The sequence below is a fragment of the Amphiura filiformis genome, chromosome 18 (genome assembly GCF_039555335.1).
Source record: "Amphiura filiformis chromosome 18, Afil_fr2py, whole genome shotgun sequence".
Classification (NCBI taxonomy): Eukaryota; Metazoa; Echinodermata; class Ophiuroidea; order Amphilepidida; family Amphiuridae; genus Amphiura; species Amphiura filiformis.
In genome coordinates, this window is record NC_092645.1 from 762,367 (window position 1) to 780,057 (window position 17,691).

Below are 17,691 nucleotides of genomic sequence, written 5' to 3' on the forward strand. Positions count from 1 at the left end.
AATGTGTCTCCAGATCGAGTTTTAATTTAAAAATCTCTAAAGTATACCACATTTTTATGAATTGAGACACAAAAAAGGGCCAATTTTTGCTATAACAGACGTGGCACACACAAAAGTGCTTGCTTCCTATCCCTTTATGTATATTCGTCTCAGATCATGCCTAGTAGGCCTACAACCAGAGCTACAACAAGTCATAGGCCCTAGATTTTTTTTTTCTCAATTTGGCTTTTATTTCCTTTCTTGATACACCCATAGGTTTAGATCATGTCAGTTTTCCAAAATATAAATGAATGAATAAAATCCCTTTTTATTTCAGTGCAGAAACAGTTTTTTTTTCACTCTGGAAATATTTTATTTCAAAATCATGATAGGCCTACCAAAGCCCGCTCCAGAGTCCAGATAGGCCTAGAGGCTTTGGAAGACAGAGCAATCACTCAATCAATCCAGGAATTCCCACCTCTTATTTTTAGAACAACTTCAACATGTTCAATTAAAGCCACGCGTGTTAATATCAAAACCAGCCAAAACAACAATAACAACAAAAACACCGCACGATTGTATCGATTACGCAATCAGACGCGGTAGCTTAGGGACCGTAATTTGCATAAATGATTGGTGGTCTCCTTTAACTCATACCCAGAGGCGCAATTTGTAACAAATCGACAATGCCAACGGCAATTACCATTGTTACCACGCTGTAGCGCATGAGAGATGAGGTTTTCTCTACCAATTTTAATGGCTGACAAATTCGGAAACTTGGTTCAGTTTTTGCGAGACAAAAAATAAAATGAAATTTTACTCTGACAGAAGCCGTGACTCGAGATCAACATAACTCATGTAATGTCACAGATGTGTCTGCATGTTCCGATTTATTCACAAAGACTATACATAAGTCCAGGGTGAGTTTTGAGTGACTTTTCTGTGAGTTCAGTAGTGCCTGCACATGTGCAGCTACACACACACAGTGCATGAATGCACTTGTTGAATGCATGATTGTATTGACCCATTCACTGCCAGTGAATGTTTTGACAAGTAAAATGTTGTTTACAATTGTGGATTACAATTCACAACAACGTTATGTACACAGGTAATTGCAAACTTAAAGTTAAAGTAATACTCGTGTACTAATATAAATGTTTATGTGTTGTTCCAGAAAAATGTAACATGAATACAACAAATTATAAAATAGGCTTTTAAATAGCCCCTATGAGCCCCCCTCCCCTTCTATATTAGAATTATTTTTTTTAAGCATGAACGATACAGGGTAGTCCGAAAAATCAGACCCAGAACAAAATATTAATTTCTGACATGATCCTGGATCCTGTTCTGGATACAGGGTATTTTGTTTCTTATTGGCGAGCAGTGCATCTGTCAGTATATATAAGGCCAAGTAAAATAAAAAAAACATGTTTCACGTCCGGTTTTTTGAAAAAAAGGAGGAAGAGGGGCCTTTTTATTTTTTATTTTTTATCGCAAAATCGGTGTAAATAGGACTAAATGCCCATAAATTAGAGCTGTTTTAGCGTATATAATAATGCTTGAAAAAAGGAGGAGGCCTCTTTTTATTTGTTGTTCTGAGAGATAGGCGCCCTCTAACTATCACAAAACCTTATAAAAGTATTCCTTGTATATTAGCAAGGCTATAGAAAGCATCTCTACTTCCTAGACATATTTTTTGAAAAGTTATAGCTGAATTTCAAAAAATAAAAATAAAATTGAAGAAACCTCAAAAAAGGAAGCGGGAGGGGACGTGAAACATGTTTATTTTTTTATTTGGCCTAATTCATAGAACCTCATGAATAGACGCGATGTGTGTAATCCCCGATTTAATCCACAGATAATAAATTTCAGTTAAATATATGGATGCAATTTCAGGACATTTCCTGATTTCAGGAAATTTTAAAGAAACTTTACAGATTTCAAGAAATTTTTGCACTACCGTTCCTATGCAAAAGAATGGGGAAAAGTGAGTGCATTTTCAGGAAATTTCAGCCTTTTCAGGACATTTTAACAACACCAAGTGGCATCTGAATCTGGTTATTGAAAAAGTATAATGTACATAAATACGCTTTAGAATTACCATATTTTGTCACATGTTATGGGTTCAAACAATGGGTTATTCTAATTAAAATCCACACCCCCTGTGGAAGATTTTGGAAATATCTCCCACAGGGGGAGTATGTTTTTCAGCTGTAAATAGTCAGGGTTACTCATTTTATTTTGAAAGCCGTATATGATTATGCCTATCTCATTCTCTTCAACAACTGGAGTAAAAAGTATTTCAAATAGAAGTTACCCAATTGTCTAAATTCTATCAAAACTCATATACCGTATTCATTCTAATAAGCGCCCAGGGCGCTTAACAAAGTCATTTTGGGTGGGCGCTTATTTTCTACCTGGTTTACCTAATTTTTTGGTTAGGGGCGTTTATTAGAGACAAATTTATGTATGTTATAAATGGGTCCTGAGACGTTCTAGTAGCTTTTCTGATGTAAAAAATGTATTGGAAGTTTACACAGGACTTCTAGTCCTCCAGCTATTTCACTGTATCGATGTCTATCCGTCACTTCAACATTGATGGTACCCTTTAGTTGAAAATACCCTGGATGGGCGTTATTGGGGCATGGGCGCTTATTGGAATGAATACGGTACTTCCCCTGTGGATGATATTTCCAAAATCGTCCACAGGGGGAGTGTTGATTTTAAATGGAATTGCCCAATTTACGCAGGCCGTACCGGTATTTGGACATTTGCATGCTAAGTTATTAAATATCTTTGTAGGGAAAATGAAAGCAAATTAAATTTAAATTAAATTACCGTATTCATTCCAATAAGCGCCCATGCTCCAATAAGCGCCCACCCAGGGTATTTTCAGTTTGCTAAACATGCTAAAGGGTACCATTAATGTTGAAGTGACAGATAGATGTTGATACCTGAAATAGCTGGAGTACTAGAAGTCCTGTGCAAACTTGTAATATATTTTCTGCATCAGAGAAACTACTAGAACGTCTCAGGACCCTAAAATTATAACATACATAAATTTGTCTTTAATAAACGCCTATTACTAAATAATTAGGTAATCGGTATTTAAAATTTGAGGCTAATGAAAATTGAGTCCCAATGTCTCATTACCTGGCCGGTCCCGTAAAATTGCCGTTCAAATAATTCATTATGATATTTTCAAATATTTCAGTATTTGATATTTGTCAAGTTTCAGTTCAGAGTTTTAAACTACCGTATTTGAAACTGTTCCTCATCAAGAAAAACACATTTAATGCAATTTTAAGTTAGCAACTATTTTAAACTGTTGCGATTTGGTACTTCACAGCATCTTGTGAATGGTAATAAGCTTTGGCAAAAATTGCATCATTTCATAGCGAGTGTGTAGAAGAATTCAAATATCACAGATATAGGCACGTGCCCCCCTATCGATCTGAAATAAAAAAATTCCATAGAAAAATGGCCGAAAACAGCTTGTGCCCCCCAATCAGACCCTGTGCCCCCCAATCATGGTCGGTGCCCCCTCCAACATGATGACCCACGCTACACCACTGACCGATACGGAACATTGATTTCTTAATCTTTGTCACATGTTGGTTCAGGTATGGCATTTACTGTGTCACATTGCTGAAGTAGCCAGGTCTGCAATATAGGCTATGTTAAAAACTCAATTACAACATGCCCTCAGAATATTCCTCAATTCCAAAAGTGAAATGTGAAGATTTTTCACAATACTCTCAAAACAACCGATGCACAGTCATTTACCTGTATAGAGCTTGAAGATAGTGCAGGATACTCTGATGTACCGTATTCATTCCAATAAGCGCCCTGAATAAGCGCCCAGGGCGCTTAACAAAGTAATTTGGGATGGGCGCTAATTTTTTTATATGGTTTACATGTACCTAATATTTTCCTAACAGGCGTTTATTAGAGACGAATTTGACGTACGTTATAAAAGGGTCCTGAGACGTCCTGCAGAAAATGTATTGCAAGTTTACACAGGACTTCTATCCCCCAGCTATTTCACTGTATCGACATTTATCCATCACTTCAACATTAGTGGTACCCTTTAGCAAATTGAAAATACCCTGGGTGGGCGCTTATTGGGGCATGTGCGCTTATTGGAATGAATACGGTACACCTAATGGCTGGGTGGTTTGTGACAAAATGACTTCTATCATGGGAGATATTTGTTTCTAAATACAGTGGACGATCAAAACTATAACAAGCAGAAAAAACCCTGAAATATTCAAACTTCCAATAAAATGGCAAAATAAAGAATTATTTCTGCAAAATGACAGTTTTATGTTGCATATGATGTGGGCAGGTGATGGCAAACCCTGTTTCAGTGGCCTAGCACTGAGTAGCTCACACGATTAGACGATTTCAGGTTTTAAATTGGGGCTGCCATTTGTGAGGGGGGCAAAGAATTGTTGGTACATGTCGAAGAATAGTTTCAGAAAATGTGCGAGAATTTAATTTCGCGGTATTTACATTAATTGCAATGCATCTCTATTGCAAAAGGAATGTCAACTCGCACAATTCGCATCTCGCAAAAATAAAAACCTCACAAAATTGTCTACTTTTACAGTATGGAGCAAGTCCTCTTGCACCAATTTCCACACAAACCAGATGATAATCCAGATCGGCTGTGATTTCTGAACACATATCAAGATTGTTCATTAAAGATCCATACAGGTCTTTTCAAGTTTTATACTATGCACTTATGGTTTATAATTAAACCAAAAATGGGGCTGGGGTTCCATCTATTATGATGTATTCACCCGTATCACTAACTATTTTTTTCTTTTTAATTGTTTTTGTACTAGAAGTAATGATGGGATGAACTACTGAAGGCTGAAAATGGAAGCTGTACTTTAATTGGTCAATAAGATGAATAGATTACTAGCCAATCAGAAATGCTGTAACTGAAGTCTGAAAATGGATGACGGGTCAGAGGAACCAGATGACCGGGTTTACACTCCATCAAACTACATGGACGACTTGGATGACCTGGATGCTGTCTCCTTCAGGTCAGTATAGAAGCTGTATTTTAATTGGTCACTAAGATAAATATATCACATAATTAACCAATCAGAAATGCTGTAAGAATGGTGGTAAAGCTGAAAAGGCTTAACCCTATGAGTACTACCTGCTGATTGTTACAAGTAGACTATTATGATTTATTGAGCCAATCAGCAACATGGTAAGAATGGTGGTAGGGCTGAAAAGGCTTAACCCTATGAGTACTACCTGCTGATTGGTTATAAGAAGACTACTATGATTTATTGAGCCAATCAGCAACATGGTAAGAATGGGGATAGGGCTGAAGAGGCTTAACCCTATGAGTACTACATGTACCTGCTGATTGGTTACAAGAAGATTATTATGATTTTGTTGAGCCAATCAGCAACATGGTAAGAATGGTGGTATAGGGCTGAAAAGGCTTAACCCTATGAGTGCTACTTGCTGATTGGTTATAAGAAGAGTACTATAATTTATTGAGCCAATCAGCAACATGGTAAGAATGGTGGTAAGGCTGAAGAGGATTGAGCTTAAATATTTAGAAGAGCTTTGTATTTTAATTTGTCTCTAAGATGAATAAATCACATAAGTCACCAATCAGTAATGCTGTTTCTTCTCTTTACAGCTCTGGTGATGAAGACAGCAATGAAGCTCCACCCGACCTTGATTTGAAGATCAATCTAAATGAACTGGATTCCCTTCATGAGCAACCATTGCAGACTCCAGGCACTGGAAGAGAGAAGTCTGTCCGATTAGCACTTCCTCTAAATGAAGATGAAACTGGGGTAGATTTTGACAGTAACCATGGCGATAATGAGATAGATACATTCAGATCCAAGTCATCACTGAGGACATCTCTGAAGTCTTTCACACCTACTTACTTATCTGATGATGATAATGATAACAATAATAACTTTACTTTCGATCAGTTCTTGCAAACACTCCAAGATTCAGATGGTGGACCTGATGCTGATGATGCAATATCCCAAGGGTATGATCAGAGAACAGAGGGATCTGGTGATCAAAGAAGTGAAGGTTTTGCGTCAAAGAGTGAGGTGTTTTCTGAATCGTTGTTGAAATCGGAAGAAAGGACGTTGAAATCAGAGTCTGGTTTGAATGATATTTTTGAGAATGCTGAGAGTAATAGTGAGTCAAAAGAGTATGATGGGCCAAGGACTTCTTCAAATTACATCAGTTTCCCGTATGGTTTCCAGCAGAAGAGTGGTTATGAGCATAATAAGAAGCTAACAGATTTGGTAGATGGTAAGTAGGCGGTATCTTACCCTTCCCAGAAATCTTTGCACTATGATACATCGCCTCATTACATCAAATGTCACTTCTGTTACTTTGTACAGGTTCCCTTTGTTTTCATTTTGAGAATAAACTGGGTATTAAGCATGGATTGATAGTCAAGAAATAAACATATTTTGCAAGCTCTGGATGCCCTCTACTCATTGAGGTACATTTTGCCACTATCGTATCGACCCATGTTGCATTAGACAGCAAATCAGTACAGAAATTGAAATGGGAGAAATGCATTATGGGAAGTAGGTCCATGGTAAATACTTTGGGCATATCTTTTGTGGTAGACCCTTTGTATGGTCATCTTACAATGAGGTTCTACCCCTATAGTGTGTGTTGTGCGTGTGCGTACGCCTTTCATGCACACATGTAATTGCTGCATACACTTGCAAAAGCCTTTTGGCGCTTTGGTAGAAAAGCGTAAGAAACAAAAATGTCCTTTTTGCAGATGTTTTTGCAGGAAGAACCTCAAATTTGGAGCAAGATGGCAGATCCATGATAGACTATTCGTGTAAAGGGTCAATTTTCAATTGTTGTTGTGTCACAAATTTGTGTATTTAACTTTTTATATGTTGACTTGCTTCATCTAAATATTTTATATTAAAAAACTTTATAGGGGTGAGGTATTATTGCCATAGCAGACCTGAAACTTTTCCTCTTTTTTTATTCCTGAAATTTATGCGTTTTCAGCCCAATTTGAGCCATTTTACCCCAATTTTACGCTGTTTTTCAGCGTTTTTTGAATATTGTCAGCGTTTTTCCTCTTTTTTATAAAGACCCTGTTCCAGGTCTGCATATTGTTGAGACCATTCATATAATATAACAACAATGCTCAGTATCTATCAACTATATATGAGCTATTTCAGTTAATCCATACTCCCCCTAGATGGAAGACATCACCTTAATCTCCCACACAGGGAGTGTGAATTTCAAATGGAGTTACCTAAATAGGTGACTCCATTTGAAATCTACACTCCCTGTATGGAAGATTAAGGTCATGTTGTTCATGATAGGGGTGTATGGATTTCAGCAGGGGTGTATGGATTTCAGCAGTAATAGCCTTTATGCTGTAGTTGAACTAATTGTAATGATCCTGTAATGCTATTGAAGTAGTTTCACAATGGAGAATAAACCCCTGTGAACACCCTGTTTCAGGGCTTCTCAAACTTTTTTTCTGGTGAGGCCATGACCCAAATCTCATAGATTAAAAAAATAATATGGCATGACCCACAGCATAATACAAATGCTGTTACTTAACAAAACTTAACAGCCGCATACTGGACAAAATTTCCAAAGGGATCACAATTACCAAGTCGTCCTGACTTTACTGGGAAAAACTAGCCTTGATTCAAGCCGTAGTGCATTTTAGGATAGTGGTATTTTTCTTCATTTGACTTCTACTATAATACCACATGTTTAGAGATACCAAGTGTCAATCCTGCTTCTTTCTAGTTTTGGACAACAGCAAGAACTCCCTGAAGGCATGTCACTATTAAACAGCCAACAGGGGAGGGAGGACTTTTAAAATATCACACCAATTAATCTTAAGGGATTAGATTAATTAGTAAAGATTATTTTGACATGGGACTAGGCTCTAGGGTATTATAGGCCTACAGCATGATACAGGGAAGTGAGAGTTCTGTGGTATACCAGTGGCTTGAATACTTAGTACTTTGCTGTAGGCCTATATATTAGTATGCTAGTTCTTTTAGCATGTTTAAGGGGAGGGAGGACATGTTTAAGAACCAGGGCTTGGTCATAGAGTGACAAGGGCCATAGCTGAAAAAAGAATAAGATATCATATCACAGAGACATCAGGTCCGAAAGGGCTTGAGCAAGTCTAGGAAAAACGTGCACGATGCACACACAAATTTACAACTTTTAAGTTGTAAATTTTAGCATTAAAATGCTAAAATGGGTCAAAATTGGGTTACATGACCAATACTAGTACCCTGCACAGACATATGTTTTTTGAAAGTGGTCGTAGCCCCCTGCCCTGTTTGTAAAAGTTGATTTTTATTTCTTACATACTTCTTACATTTCTTTTGTTTCCATTGTAGTGACCTTTAACCCCCGTACCAGGCAGTTCATATTCCTAGACACACGAGGCATCACAACCTGGGACAAGGATGGTATTGAACACGCTATCACTCGAAGCCTCAACTTTCCAAAGTATCAAAACAAACTGCTACGTAACATTATCTATGCTAGGAAGTATAATGTGTACTTTTGTCTTGCCAAAGATTTCTCACTTAAGGTAAGAGTTTATTTTAAGCCATATTACCGGTATAACATTTCCATAAGAAATAGAATTGTATTTGTTGGTATAAAATGTTAGTTTTCACTGTCAGATATGTCTTGGGCCCAAACAGACGAGGAAATACAAAGAAAATCGCTATTTAATACCAGCGCATACATGTATGTCGCCAATACAAGCCACTCATTCGAACGCGAGTCGTGTCGGTTCTTTTGATATGCCATGACTGCCCGCATGCCATGTACGTACTGTGTTATGCACATTGTGTACACGTTCGACTAATATTTCCATCGTAATAATAAACCGTCTTATTAAGACGGTTTATTCAAAATCTCGGATTTTGACAAAACCACAGCACCTCAAGTCTTGATTTTTGCAGGGTATGTTAGTTTACTAAAGTACATAACAATTGTGTAAAAATAGAATTTTGAAAGATATTTAGGCGTCCTCCTCAGCAAATGTTATACCCTACTGACGCGAGTATAGTCCCACCTCGTTTTTGGGTGAACATTTTTCAAAATTGGGGGGTGGGACTATACTCAAATTTAAAAAAAAAAAAAAAAAAAAAATATTTTTTAAAATTTTTTTAATTTTTTTAAATTTTTTCGGTTTTGTAGTGTCCCTGGATCTAGACCTAAATGCTATGATCATTCATGGTTGACCTAAAAAAAAAAAAAAAAAAAATAATTTCAAGATGTTTTGTATTTTTAATATGAAAATTGATAATTTGTATTCATGTCATATTCTATTAATGATTTCAAAATGCATTGAAATTTTTTTTTTTTTCTGAAATTTTTCGAAAATTTGGGGGTGGGACTGTACTCAAAGGTGGGACTATACTCGCGTCAGTATGGTAATATGGCATTGATATAGAAGACAAAACAAGCTTTGAAATATTGTATGTAATGAGTCAATACCACAGACTACTACAAGTTCAAGTTATTTTATTGACATCACCAAACAAATAGGTACAGTCAAGTTATACAAAAGATACACATATAGAAAATATAAAAGAGAAGTAAATTATAAAACTAAACTATTAAACATCTAGGTTACTACGTGCTTGAAAAGCAGAGTTTACAAAAGTAAGAACAGGTTTTATACTATCAAAATCTGTGACACTCATTATTTTTATAAATTTAACATCGTCAGTCAGATTATCAAAGTTATCATACATATCAGTTAAAATTTTCAACATATCTCTACATAAAGTATCATAAAATGGGCATTTAATAATAACATGAAATTCATCCTCAATCATATTTAAAGTACATAGATGACAAATTCTCTTATGAGGATCTAGTTTAGGTATTAAATGATCGGACGCCCCTTTTCAATCATCAAAGAGTGAGCACTGAGTCTTAATCTACTGAAATTTGATCTAAATGCGCGATGAAACATAAGAACATAATTCTCACAATGAAAATTGTGAGAATTATGCAAACAGGTTAAGTCCCAGCAACACCTGTTAATGAGGGCAGATTGTTCCATAAAGTGCAACAATCGAAACTGCTATGCACATGGAGCATATTTTTGTGATCTTTCACGTGGTGCATATTTTGTATCGTATCGCGCATGCATAACCTAACCCCACCGAGTGTATACATCTGTACAAAAGTTGTTTGTCAACACAACGTCCGGTGTAACAGTGTAATATAGAGGTTATCCATGTTCTATAAGCTGCATGTCCTATCAACGACTGCTATACCTTGTTTAGGACATTCTAAAGAAGTGCCTGTAGGTGCAACCATGACTGTTTCAAAATAGCCCGCCAAAGTCATGCAGGTAACTCCGAGGTCGTGCATTGAATTAGTTTGAATGAGGAATACTACGGGAACCAGTGCCTTTTGTTAGAAGTCACACATGAGTGAAGTGGATAACCTCTACTGTCATTTCCAAATTACCTAATCCCAATGAATTTCTATATATTTGTACAACAGCTGTTCGTTGGCATAGTGCAACAGTGTAAAAGCTCTGATGTCATTACCAAATTTGTATCAATACTGTCCTAAATATTTCAAATTATAAACTTTTTTCTATATCTGGTATTTCACATGTACAGCTTCATACCATAATGAGCAGATACTAGAATTCTGCAGTAATCAATTTTCTTTGAAGCTATACAGGTAGATGTATTAGACCACTCCATTTGACAGCCACACACATCCTATGGAAGACATGACCTTAATCTCCCGCACTGTGTTGAAGATTAAAGTCATGTCTTCCATAGGGGTGTATGGATTTTTACTGGAATAGCCAATTGTCACCATAAACTAGAGCTCATGAGGTCATTAAAACTGTTCAGCTCATCACGCAGTCTCATCCATTTCCATATACATTCCGTAATGAACATGTTTTGTTGTTGAAATACTTGCAGGTGTTAAACAAAGATTTTGATGAAACATGCCAAGTAGCTTTTGACCTTAGTTCAGTGATGTTCCTTCTATTCAACCCAATCAGAGATGAGCTGATTACAGGCGGTGTGAAAGGCACTAAGGTATGTCATTGTAAGATATCTAGCTGATGACTTTATAGTTCTGTGATGTTCCTTCTATTCAACCCAATCAGAGATGAGCTGATTACAGGTGGTGTGAAAGGCACTAAGGTATGTCATTGTAAGATATCTAGCTGATGACTTTATAGTTCTGTGATGTTCCTTCTATTCAACCCAATCAGAGATGAGCTGATTACTGGCGGTGTGAAAGGCACTAAGGTATGTCATTGTAAGATATCTAGCTTATGACTTTATAGTTCAGTGATGTTCCTTCTATTCAACCCAATCAGAGATGAGCTGATTACTGGCGGTGTGAAAGGCACTAAGGTATGTCATTGTAAGATATCTAGCTTATGACTTTATAGTTCTGTGATGTTCCTTCTATTCAACCCAATCAGAGATGAGCTGATTACAGGCGGTGTAAAAGGCACTAAGGTATGTCATTGTAAGAGATCTAGCTTATGACTTTATAGTTCTGTGATGTTCCTTCTATTCAACCCAATCAGAGATGAGCTGATTACAGGCGGTGTGAAAGGCACTAAGGTATGTCATTGTAAGATATCTAGCTTATGACTTTATAGTTCAGTGATGTTCCTTCTATTCAACCCAATCAGAGATGAGCTGATTACAGGCGGTGTGAAAGGCACTAAGGTATGTCATTGTAAGATATCTAGCTTATGACTTTATAGTTCAGTGATGTTCCTTCTATTCAACCCAATCAGAGATGAGCTGATTACAGGCGGTGTGAAAGGCACTAAGGTATGTCATTGTAAGATATCTAGCTTATGACTTTATAGTTTTGTTATGTTCCTTCTATTCAACCCAATCAGAGATGAGCTGATTACAGGTGGTGTGAAAGGCACTAAGGTATGTCATTGTAAGATATCTAGCTTATGACTTTATAGTTCTGTTATGTTCCTTCTATTCAACCCAATCAGAGATGAGCTGATTACAGGCGGTGTGAAAGGCACTAAGGTATGTCATTGTAAGATATCTAGCTTATGACTTTATAGTTCAGTGATGTTCCTTCTATTCAACCCAATCAGAGATGAGCTAATTACAGGCGGTGTGAAAGGCACTAAGGTATGTCATTGTAAGATATCTAGCTTATGACTTTATAGTTCTGTGATGTTCCTTCTATTCAACCCAATCAGAGATGAGCTAATAACTGGTGGTGTGAAAGGCACTAAGGTATGTCATTGTAAGATATCTAGCTTATGACTTTATAGTTTTGTTATGTTCCTTCTATTCAACCCAATCAGAGATGAGCTGATTACAGGCGGTGTGAAAGGCACTAAGGTATGTCATTGTAAGAGATCTGTGAGATTGCTAGTTGTTCTACAATTCCGGACATAAGTAGTTCGAACACTTGTGTCAAAGTAGGACTGTTTGAGACCGTATTTCTGAGGGTCAGGATAACAAATCACAGAAATCTACTTTTTTGAGTCAAAATTACCATATTTTGGCCAAATTTCCCTCCAATTTCACTTTGCCACTCCCATTGCTCCCTCATAGAACAGGGGTGTGAAATCTCCTCTTTTAAGCTGAATTTCTCTTTTTTGGAAATTTCTTTGAGGCAAAATTTTAGCTTTTTCTTTCATTTTCAGCCCATTTTGAGCATGCTTTTCCTCTTTTTTCTTCTTTTTTGAACAAAGTTCCTCTTTTTTCAATACACAGCCGTTTTAACGTTTGTCAAACAATTGCGAGCACAAGCGTTTGTCAAACATTTTAAAACGCCCATAAACGTTTGGCAAGCGTTTTGATCGCTAAATGTTTGTCAAACGTTTGGCGAAAGCGGCTATGTAGAGGTCACTCACACCCCTGATAGAAAGAAAAATCCTGGTGTAGCAACTGAGCACAGGTGATGTCAAAAGTAAAATTGTCCACTATACTGTTTTGAATATGTACATGTAATGTAGCTGATGTCCGATTCATTGCAGTTCAAGATTTGAGCTTTTAAAGGTGTGTAATCTGATTGACTGCATCATCCCTCCACTCTACCCCATCAAAATGCAGATATTGGTATCAGGTGAATTTTTCTCATTAACATAATGAAATTAGGCATTCCAAATTGGTATATTTCTGAAGAAATCATCAAAAAACTGTTGAATTAATCTTAATTGTGGTATACCATGTTTGAGACTAATTTGACATTTTTGATGATATCTTCGGAAATACACTGATTCGGAATTTCAACATGTTTGAGAAAAATAGGATCTCTCATTTGATATCAATTTATTACATGAATATTATTAATAAAAACGCTGTAGATTATCATGATTATCACACTGTATAAATGTCAGTAATTCCATAAGGAATTAGTCCCATTTACAAGAAATATTTACAAGTTCTTTTTGCATGAATGATTGAAAGGGACAACATTTTATGTTATATATATGTCAATTTTAAAGATTCCATTTTGCAAATATATCAAGTCACCTTCCTTAAGGGCTGGGGTATGAACGTTTGGACAGTATTTATTTTGGGACATTAGAGCACATCAGACATATCGAATTGCATTCTGAATACTAAGAATGTCATTCTGATATCAAATCATTTTGAATTTTTGAAATTCGCAATTGAATACACATTTTATGGCAAATCATTAAAAATTGATATTTTTGATATTTAACAGTACTTGAAGTAAACTTTATAAATCTGATGATTTATACTTAAAGTGTATGTAGGTGGGTTGAAAAGCCGACGATCAATTGAAAATTTTGACCTTTCGTATTGAAGATATGTATTTTTTTCCCAAAACACCAAAAAAAAATTAGGTCTTTTTGGGAAAAAATCCATATCTTCAATATGAAAGGTCAAAATTGTCAATTGACCGTCGGCTTTTCCTTCCTGCTACATACACTTTAAGAATATATCATTAGATTTATATAATTTACTTCGAGGACTGTTATATATCAAAAATTTGAAAAATATCAAATTTTTATAATTTGTCATAAAATTTGTATTATATTGCGATTTTCAAAAATGAAAATTATTTGATATCAGAAAGACATGCTTCAGATTCAGAATGCAATTCGATAGGTCTGAGGTGCTCTCATGTCCCTAAAAAAAAATACTGTCGTAAAACATAATAAACGCTTCATTCTGGATCCCTTAAAGAATTGAATAAAAAATGTATATATTAATTTTCCAATCCTCTGCAGGTGTGGGAATACAAACAGATGTCAGACCGTGTGTGGACTGAAATTAAACCTATGGCCAACTATTCCCTCTTTCTAAAGTAAGTTAAATATTTAAGGGATGGTGTCAATACCCAACTGCTGGTTGACTGCCGGTGCTCTGACAGAACCGGTGATTTGTTCTATTGGAGGAATTGGAGAATAAAACTGGCGAGGATATTATAAAAGCTCTTAATTTTACTGTAACTAAAGCACTTCGGTCCAGCTTAGTTTTTTACATGGTATTTTAGTACACCATTGGGCATTACAGAATCATGCAAAAAGTAGAAATTCTTGACAACTTGAGGGCGACGTTGCAGCAAATCGCACATATGGCTTTATCCTCTTTAGGGATAGATGCAAAACCCAACCACCAGTCAACCGCTGCTGTCCTAGTAGAAGTGACAATTTGATTTGCTTTCTACTGTGGTTTCTATTGTTCACAACAATAGAACAAATCGCAGGCTCTGTGAATTTTCTCATGTATTTTATTGTTTTTTACTCCATAGTTTTGCCTTTATCTCAATTTCAAATTGATCAATGGACCAGATTGTGTCACAGATTATTGTCTTTTCAGTAATAAAAAACATTATACATATAGAATTGTCGATTCATACCTAGTGATAATAAGATGAGAGTAATTTGTGACATGATCTGGTCCATGGGGGCCAACAGCAGCAAATTTGAAATTGAGATAAAGGCAAAAATATGGAGTAAAAACAATAAAATAATATATGTTACAAAACTTCAGAACTTTAGAACCAAGTATGCTAGTCCAGTGGTGTTTTCAATATAGGATAGCTAAATATTTTTATAAAGTAATACTAGTAACATGGTCAATTTACAAAAATGCCTCCTTTGGGGCCCATGGAACTGATCGTGTCACATTATATTGCTGCCAATTTGATGTACTATATTTTGTTTATTTACCAAATTTGACTTCATTTTTACTTCACCAGGAGGGAGTTGAAGGCTGTTGGTGGAAGTTGGGTTCGGAAGGTAGAGTTGGATCAAACCTTACAGCATCTTTACTGCTGCTCTGACACTGACATACAATGCTATGATATGGAGGGAAGACTTCTCTTTAAGTTGACTAAGTAAGTTAATTCTCTCCACACCGGTGGCAACTGCAAACATAAAATTTAATTTTTTTAATTAAAAATACAATAATTTCAGAATTGTACATTTTCATGACCATATTTGGAAGTAGCATGAAAAATGCAATAAAATGAGTACAAACAAGCCTAGTATTGGTTCACCCTGACACTGACATACATTGTTATGATATTCACTCAGTCGGACATCCGGGAAAGTTGTCCCCTTTGTCCCATTTGCACAAGCGCGCGCATAGCAACTAACTCAACGAAGGGGAACTACACATGCGCAAAGTGGTTTTGCAAGGCTATTTCCCTTGTGTGACGTCAGCCCGACCAAGAGAATGGAAGGAAGGCTAGTTAACTCAACTGTCTTCACCCGGGTGTTGACTGCAGACAACAAGTTTCAAATGTTTTTTTAAATTCAAAATTGTCAGAATTGTACATTTTGATGACCATATTTGGAATCAGCATGAAAAATGCAATATAATGAGTACAAACAAGCCTAGTATTGGTTCACTTTGACACTGACATACATTGCTACGATATGGAGGGAAGACTCTTTAAGTTGACTAAGTAAGATAACGTAGGATTCACATGTTTGGTATTTCCCATAATCCTTTGCGGATAGACTTGAGATGTCATCAGTTGATATCACATCGATGTGTACATCGTTTAGCGAACATTGTTTCTGCACAGTTGAAAGCTGTGAAATATGCAGTAAGAATGTGTGCATCAGTGTGACAACATCAGATGTATACCCGCAGAGAGAGGCTTATGGGATTGATCGAAAAGGTGAATTAGTTTTAGTCCACATGATATGCCTAATCTGCCTCCGTTGCATAAGGACTTTGATGGTTTGATTGTGTTTGCTGCCGGTACATTTAGGGATTCAATCATGTTTCACCGTTGTTCATCACCGATTAACAACGATGCGTCCGCGTCGTCTGAGTGGTAAACCACGGCGCCGGACGCGAGTTGATTAATCGGTGATGAACAACGATGAAACATGATTGAATCCTTTCAACAACGTAAACAAGCTAAAGATGTCTAATTCACATGATTCTTTCATTCTGAATGTCCGTTTGTTATTGCCACTCAACCTTACAAAAAGATCGCGTTATTTCTCTGTTGATATCAGCAATAAAACTAAAGAATAAAGCGGTAATATTTAGCTGCTACCGCCAACATAGGAGAGTTCATGTTTACACAGTATATGTTCCAGGCATGACAAATTTTACGCTCATGCGTAACGCCAGACGGCGACGCCAGCGTAACCTTCGTTCAGCGTATACGCTACTGAACTGTGGATTCATCACGGATTAACAACGGTTGGCTCCTGTACAAAGGTATAGGAAGAGTTGTTGAAGTAATATTCAATACTGCATTTTACTAATGAGGAATGTAGAATGTATGCATTTTACACACCTCATTGGTAAAACATATTCAGACCGACAGTCATTGTAGAAGTAAAATTTGAACTCTTTCCATGTTGTAGCGATTAATCAAAATTGAGTCTAAAAGACAGCTTGCAGTATATTGGGTCAAGATGTTAAAAATCAACCATGTGAAATACACACTTCATCGCTTATATTCTCTTAAGTTTTACAAACAGTGTTTTATGATTACACTGTTGGTTATCACAGTACTGGTGCAGCCGGTCACTGTGTTTAGTGGTCAAGCTTTCGTCAGACGTGGCTCTGACTTCATCAGGTTAAAGATGATGAAGTCAGAACTACCTACGTCTGGGGAAAGGTTGACTCACTGTGATAATCGATAGTATACTCATTAAAACCTGTTATAAATTCCCATTGAGAAAGCTTATCTGCTGACTTATTTTACAAAATAGTGTGTTCAAACATGGTCTGTATTGTTGAAGCTGCAATCCTGGCAAAAAAGCATTAATTGGCCAACATCCTTCCCCACTCCCCTATTCCAATGTGGGACAACATTGTCATCATTTCTACATTACAGTCTCCCAACATTGAAATATGGCGGGTGGGGAAGGGGAGAGTGTAAGCTTAAATTAATTGGCATTTCCAAATATATTCACAATAAATACTCTGTGTAATAAATAGTTTTGCGGGGTTAAAATTTCGCGGCTGCCTGTTCTACTGCGAAAAGCACTGTATCAATAAAGCAATTAAACCCCCTCAAAAATTTCCCATGTACCTTGTGTTGTTTTAATAAGCTGGCAAACCTTTTATTTCTTTTTTATTTTATTTGTGTTCAACTATTCTAAGTGTAGCTTAAGCAGCATTATGTAACATTGTGCAGCTTATTTTGAAAATATGATTTTGAAAGTTACCCAAATGCTGTAATATTGTGTTACCAATGCTA

The 17,691-nt window shown here is 36.4% G+C and overlaps 1 protein-coding gene across 1 annotated transcript in view; it reads left to right on the forward strand.

Annotated features, from left to right (window-relative positions):
* Positions 1-747: 747 nt before the first annotated feature.
* The window catches only part of LOC140139658 (uncharacterized), a 90,049-nt gene continuing 73,105 nt past the window's right edge, over positions 748-17,691 (forward strand). Inside the window, exons 1-7 of the mRNA XM_072161361.1 lie at positions 748-899; positions 4,830-5,033; positions 5,651-6,288; positions 8,388-8,584; positions 10,962-11,081; positions 14,243-14,319; positions 15,217-15,354. Of these exons, the coding sequence (XP_072017462.1) occupies positions 4,942-5,033; positions 5,651-6,288; positions 8,388-8,584; positions 10,962-11,081; positions 14,243-14,319; positions 15,217-15,354 (1,262 nt within the window). The 5' untranslated portion in view covers positions 748-899; positions 4,830-4,941. The remainder of the gene's footprint in view (positions 900-4,829; positions 5,034-5,650; positions 6,289-8,387; positions 8,585-10,961; positions 11,082-14,242; positions 14,320-15,216; positions 15,355-17,691) is intronic.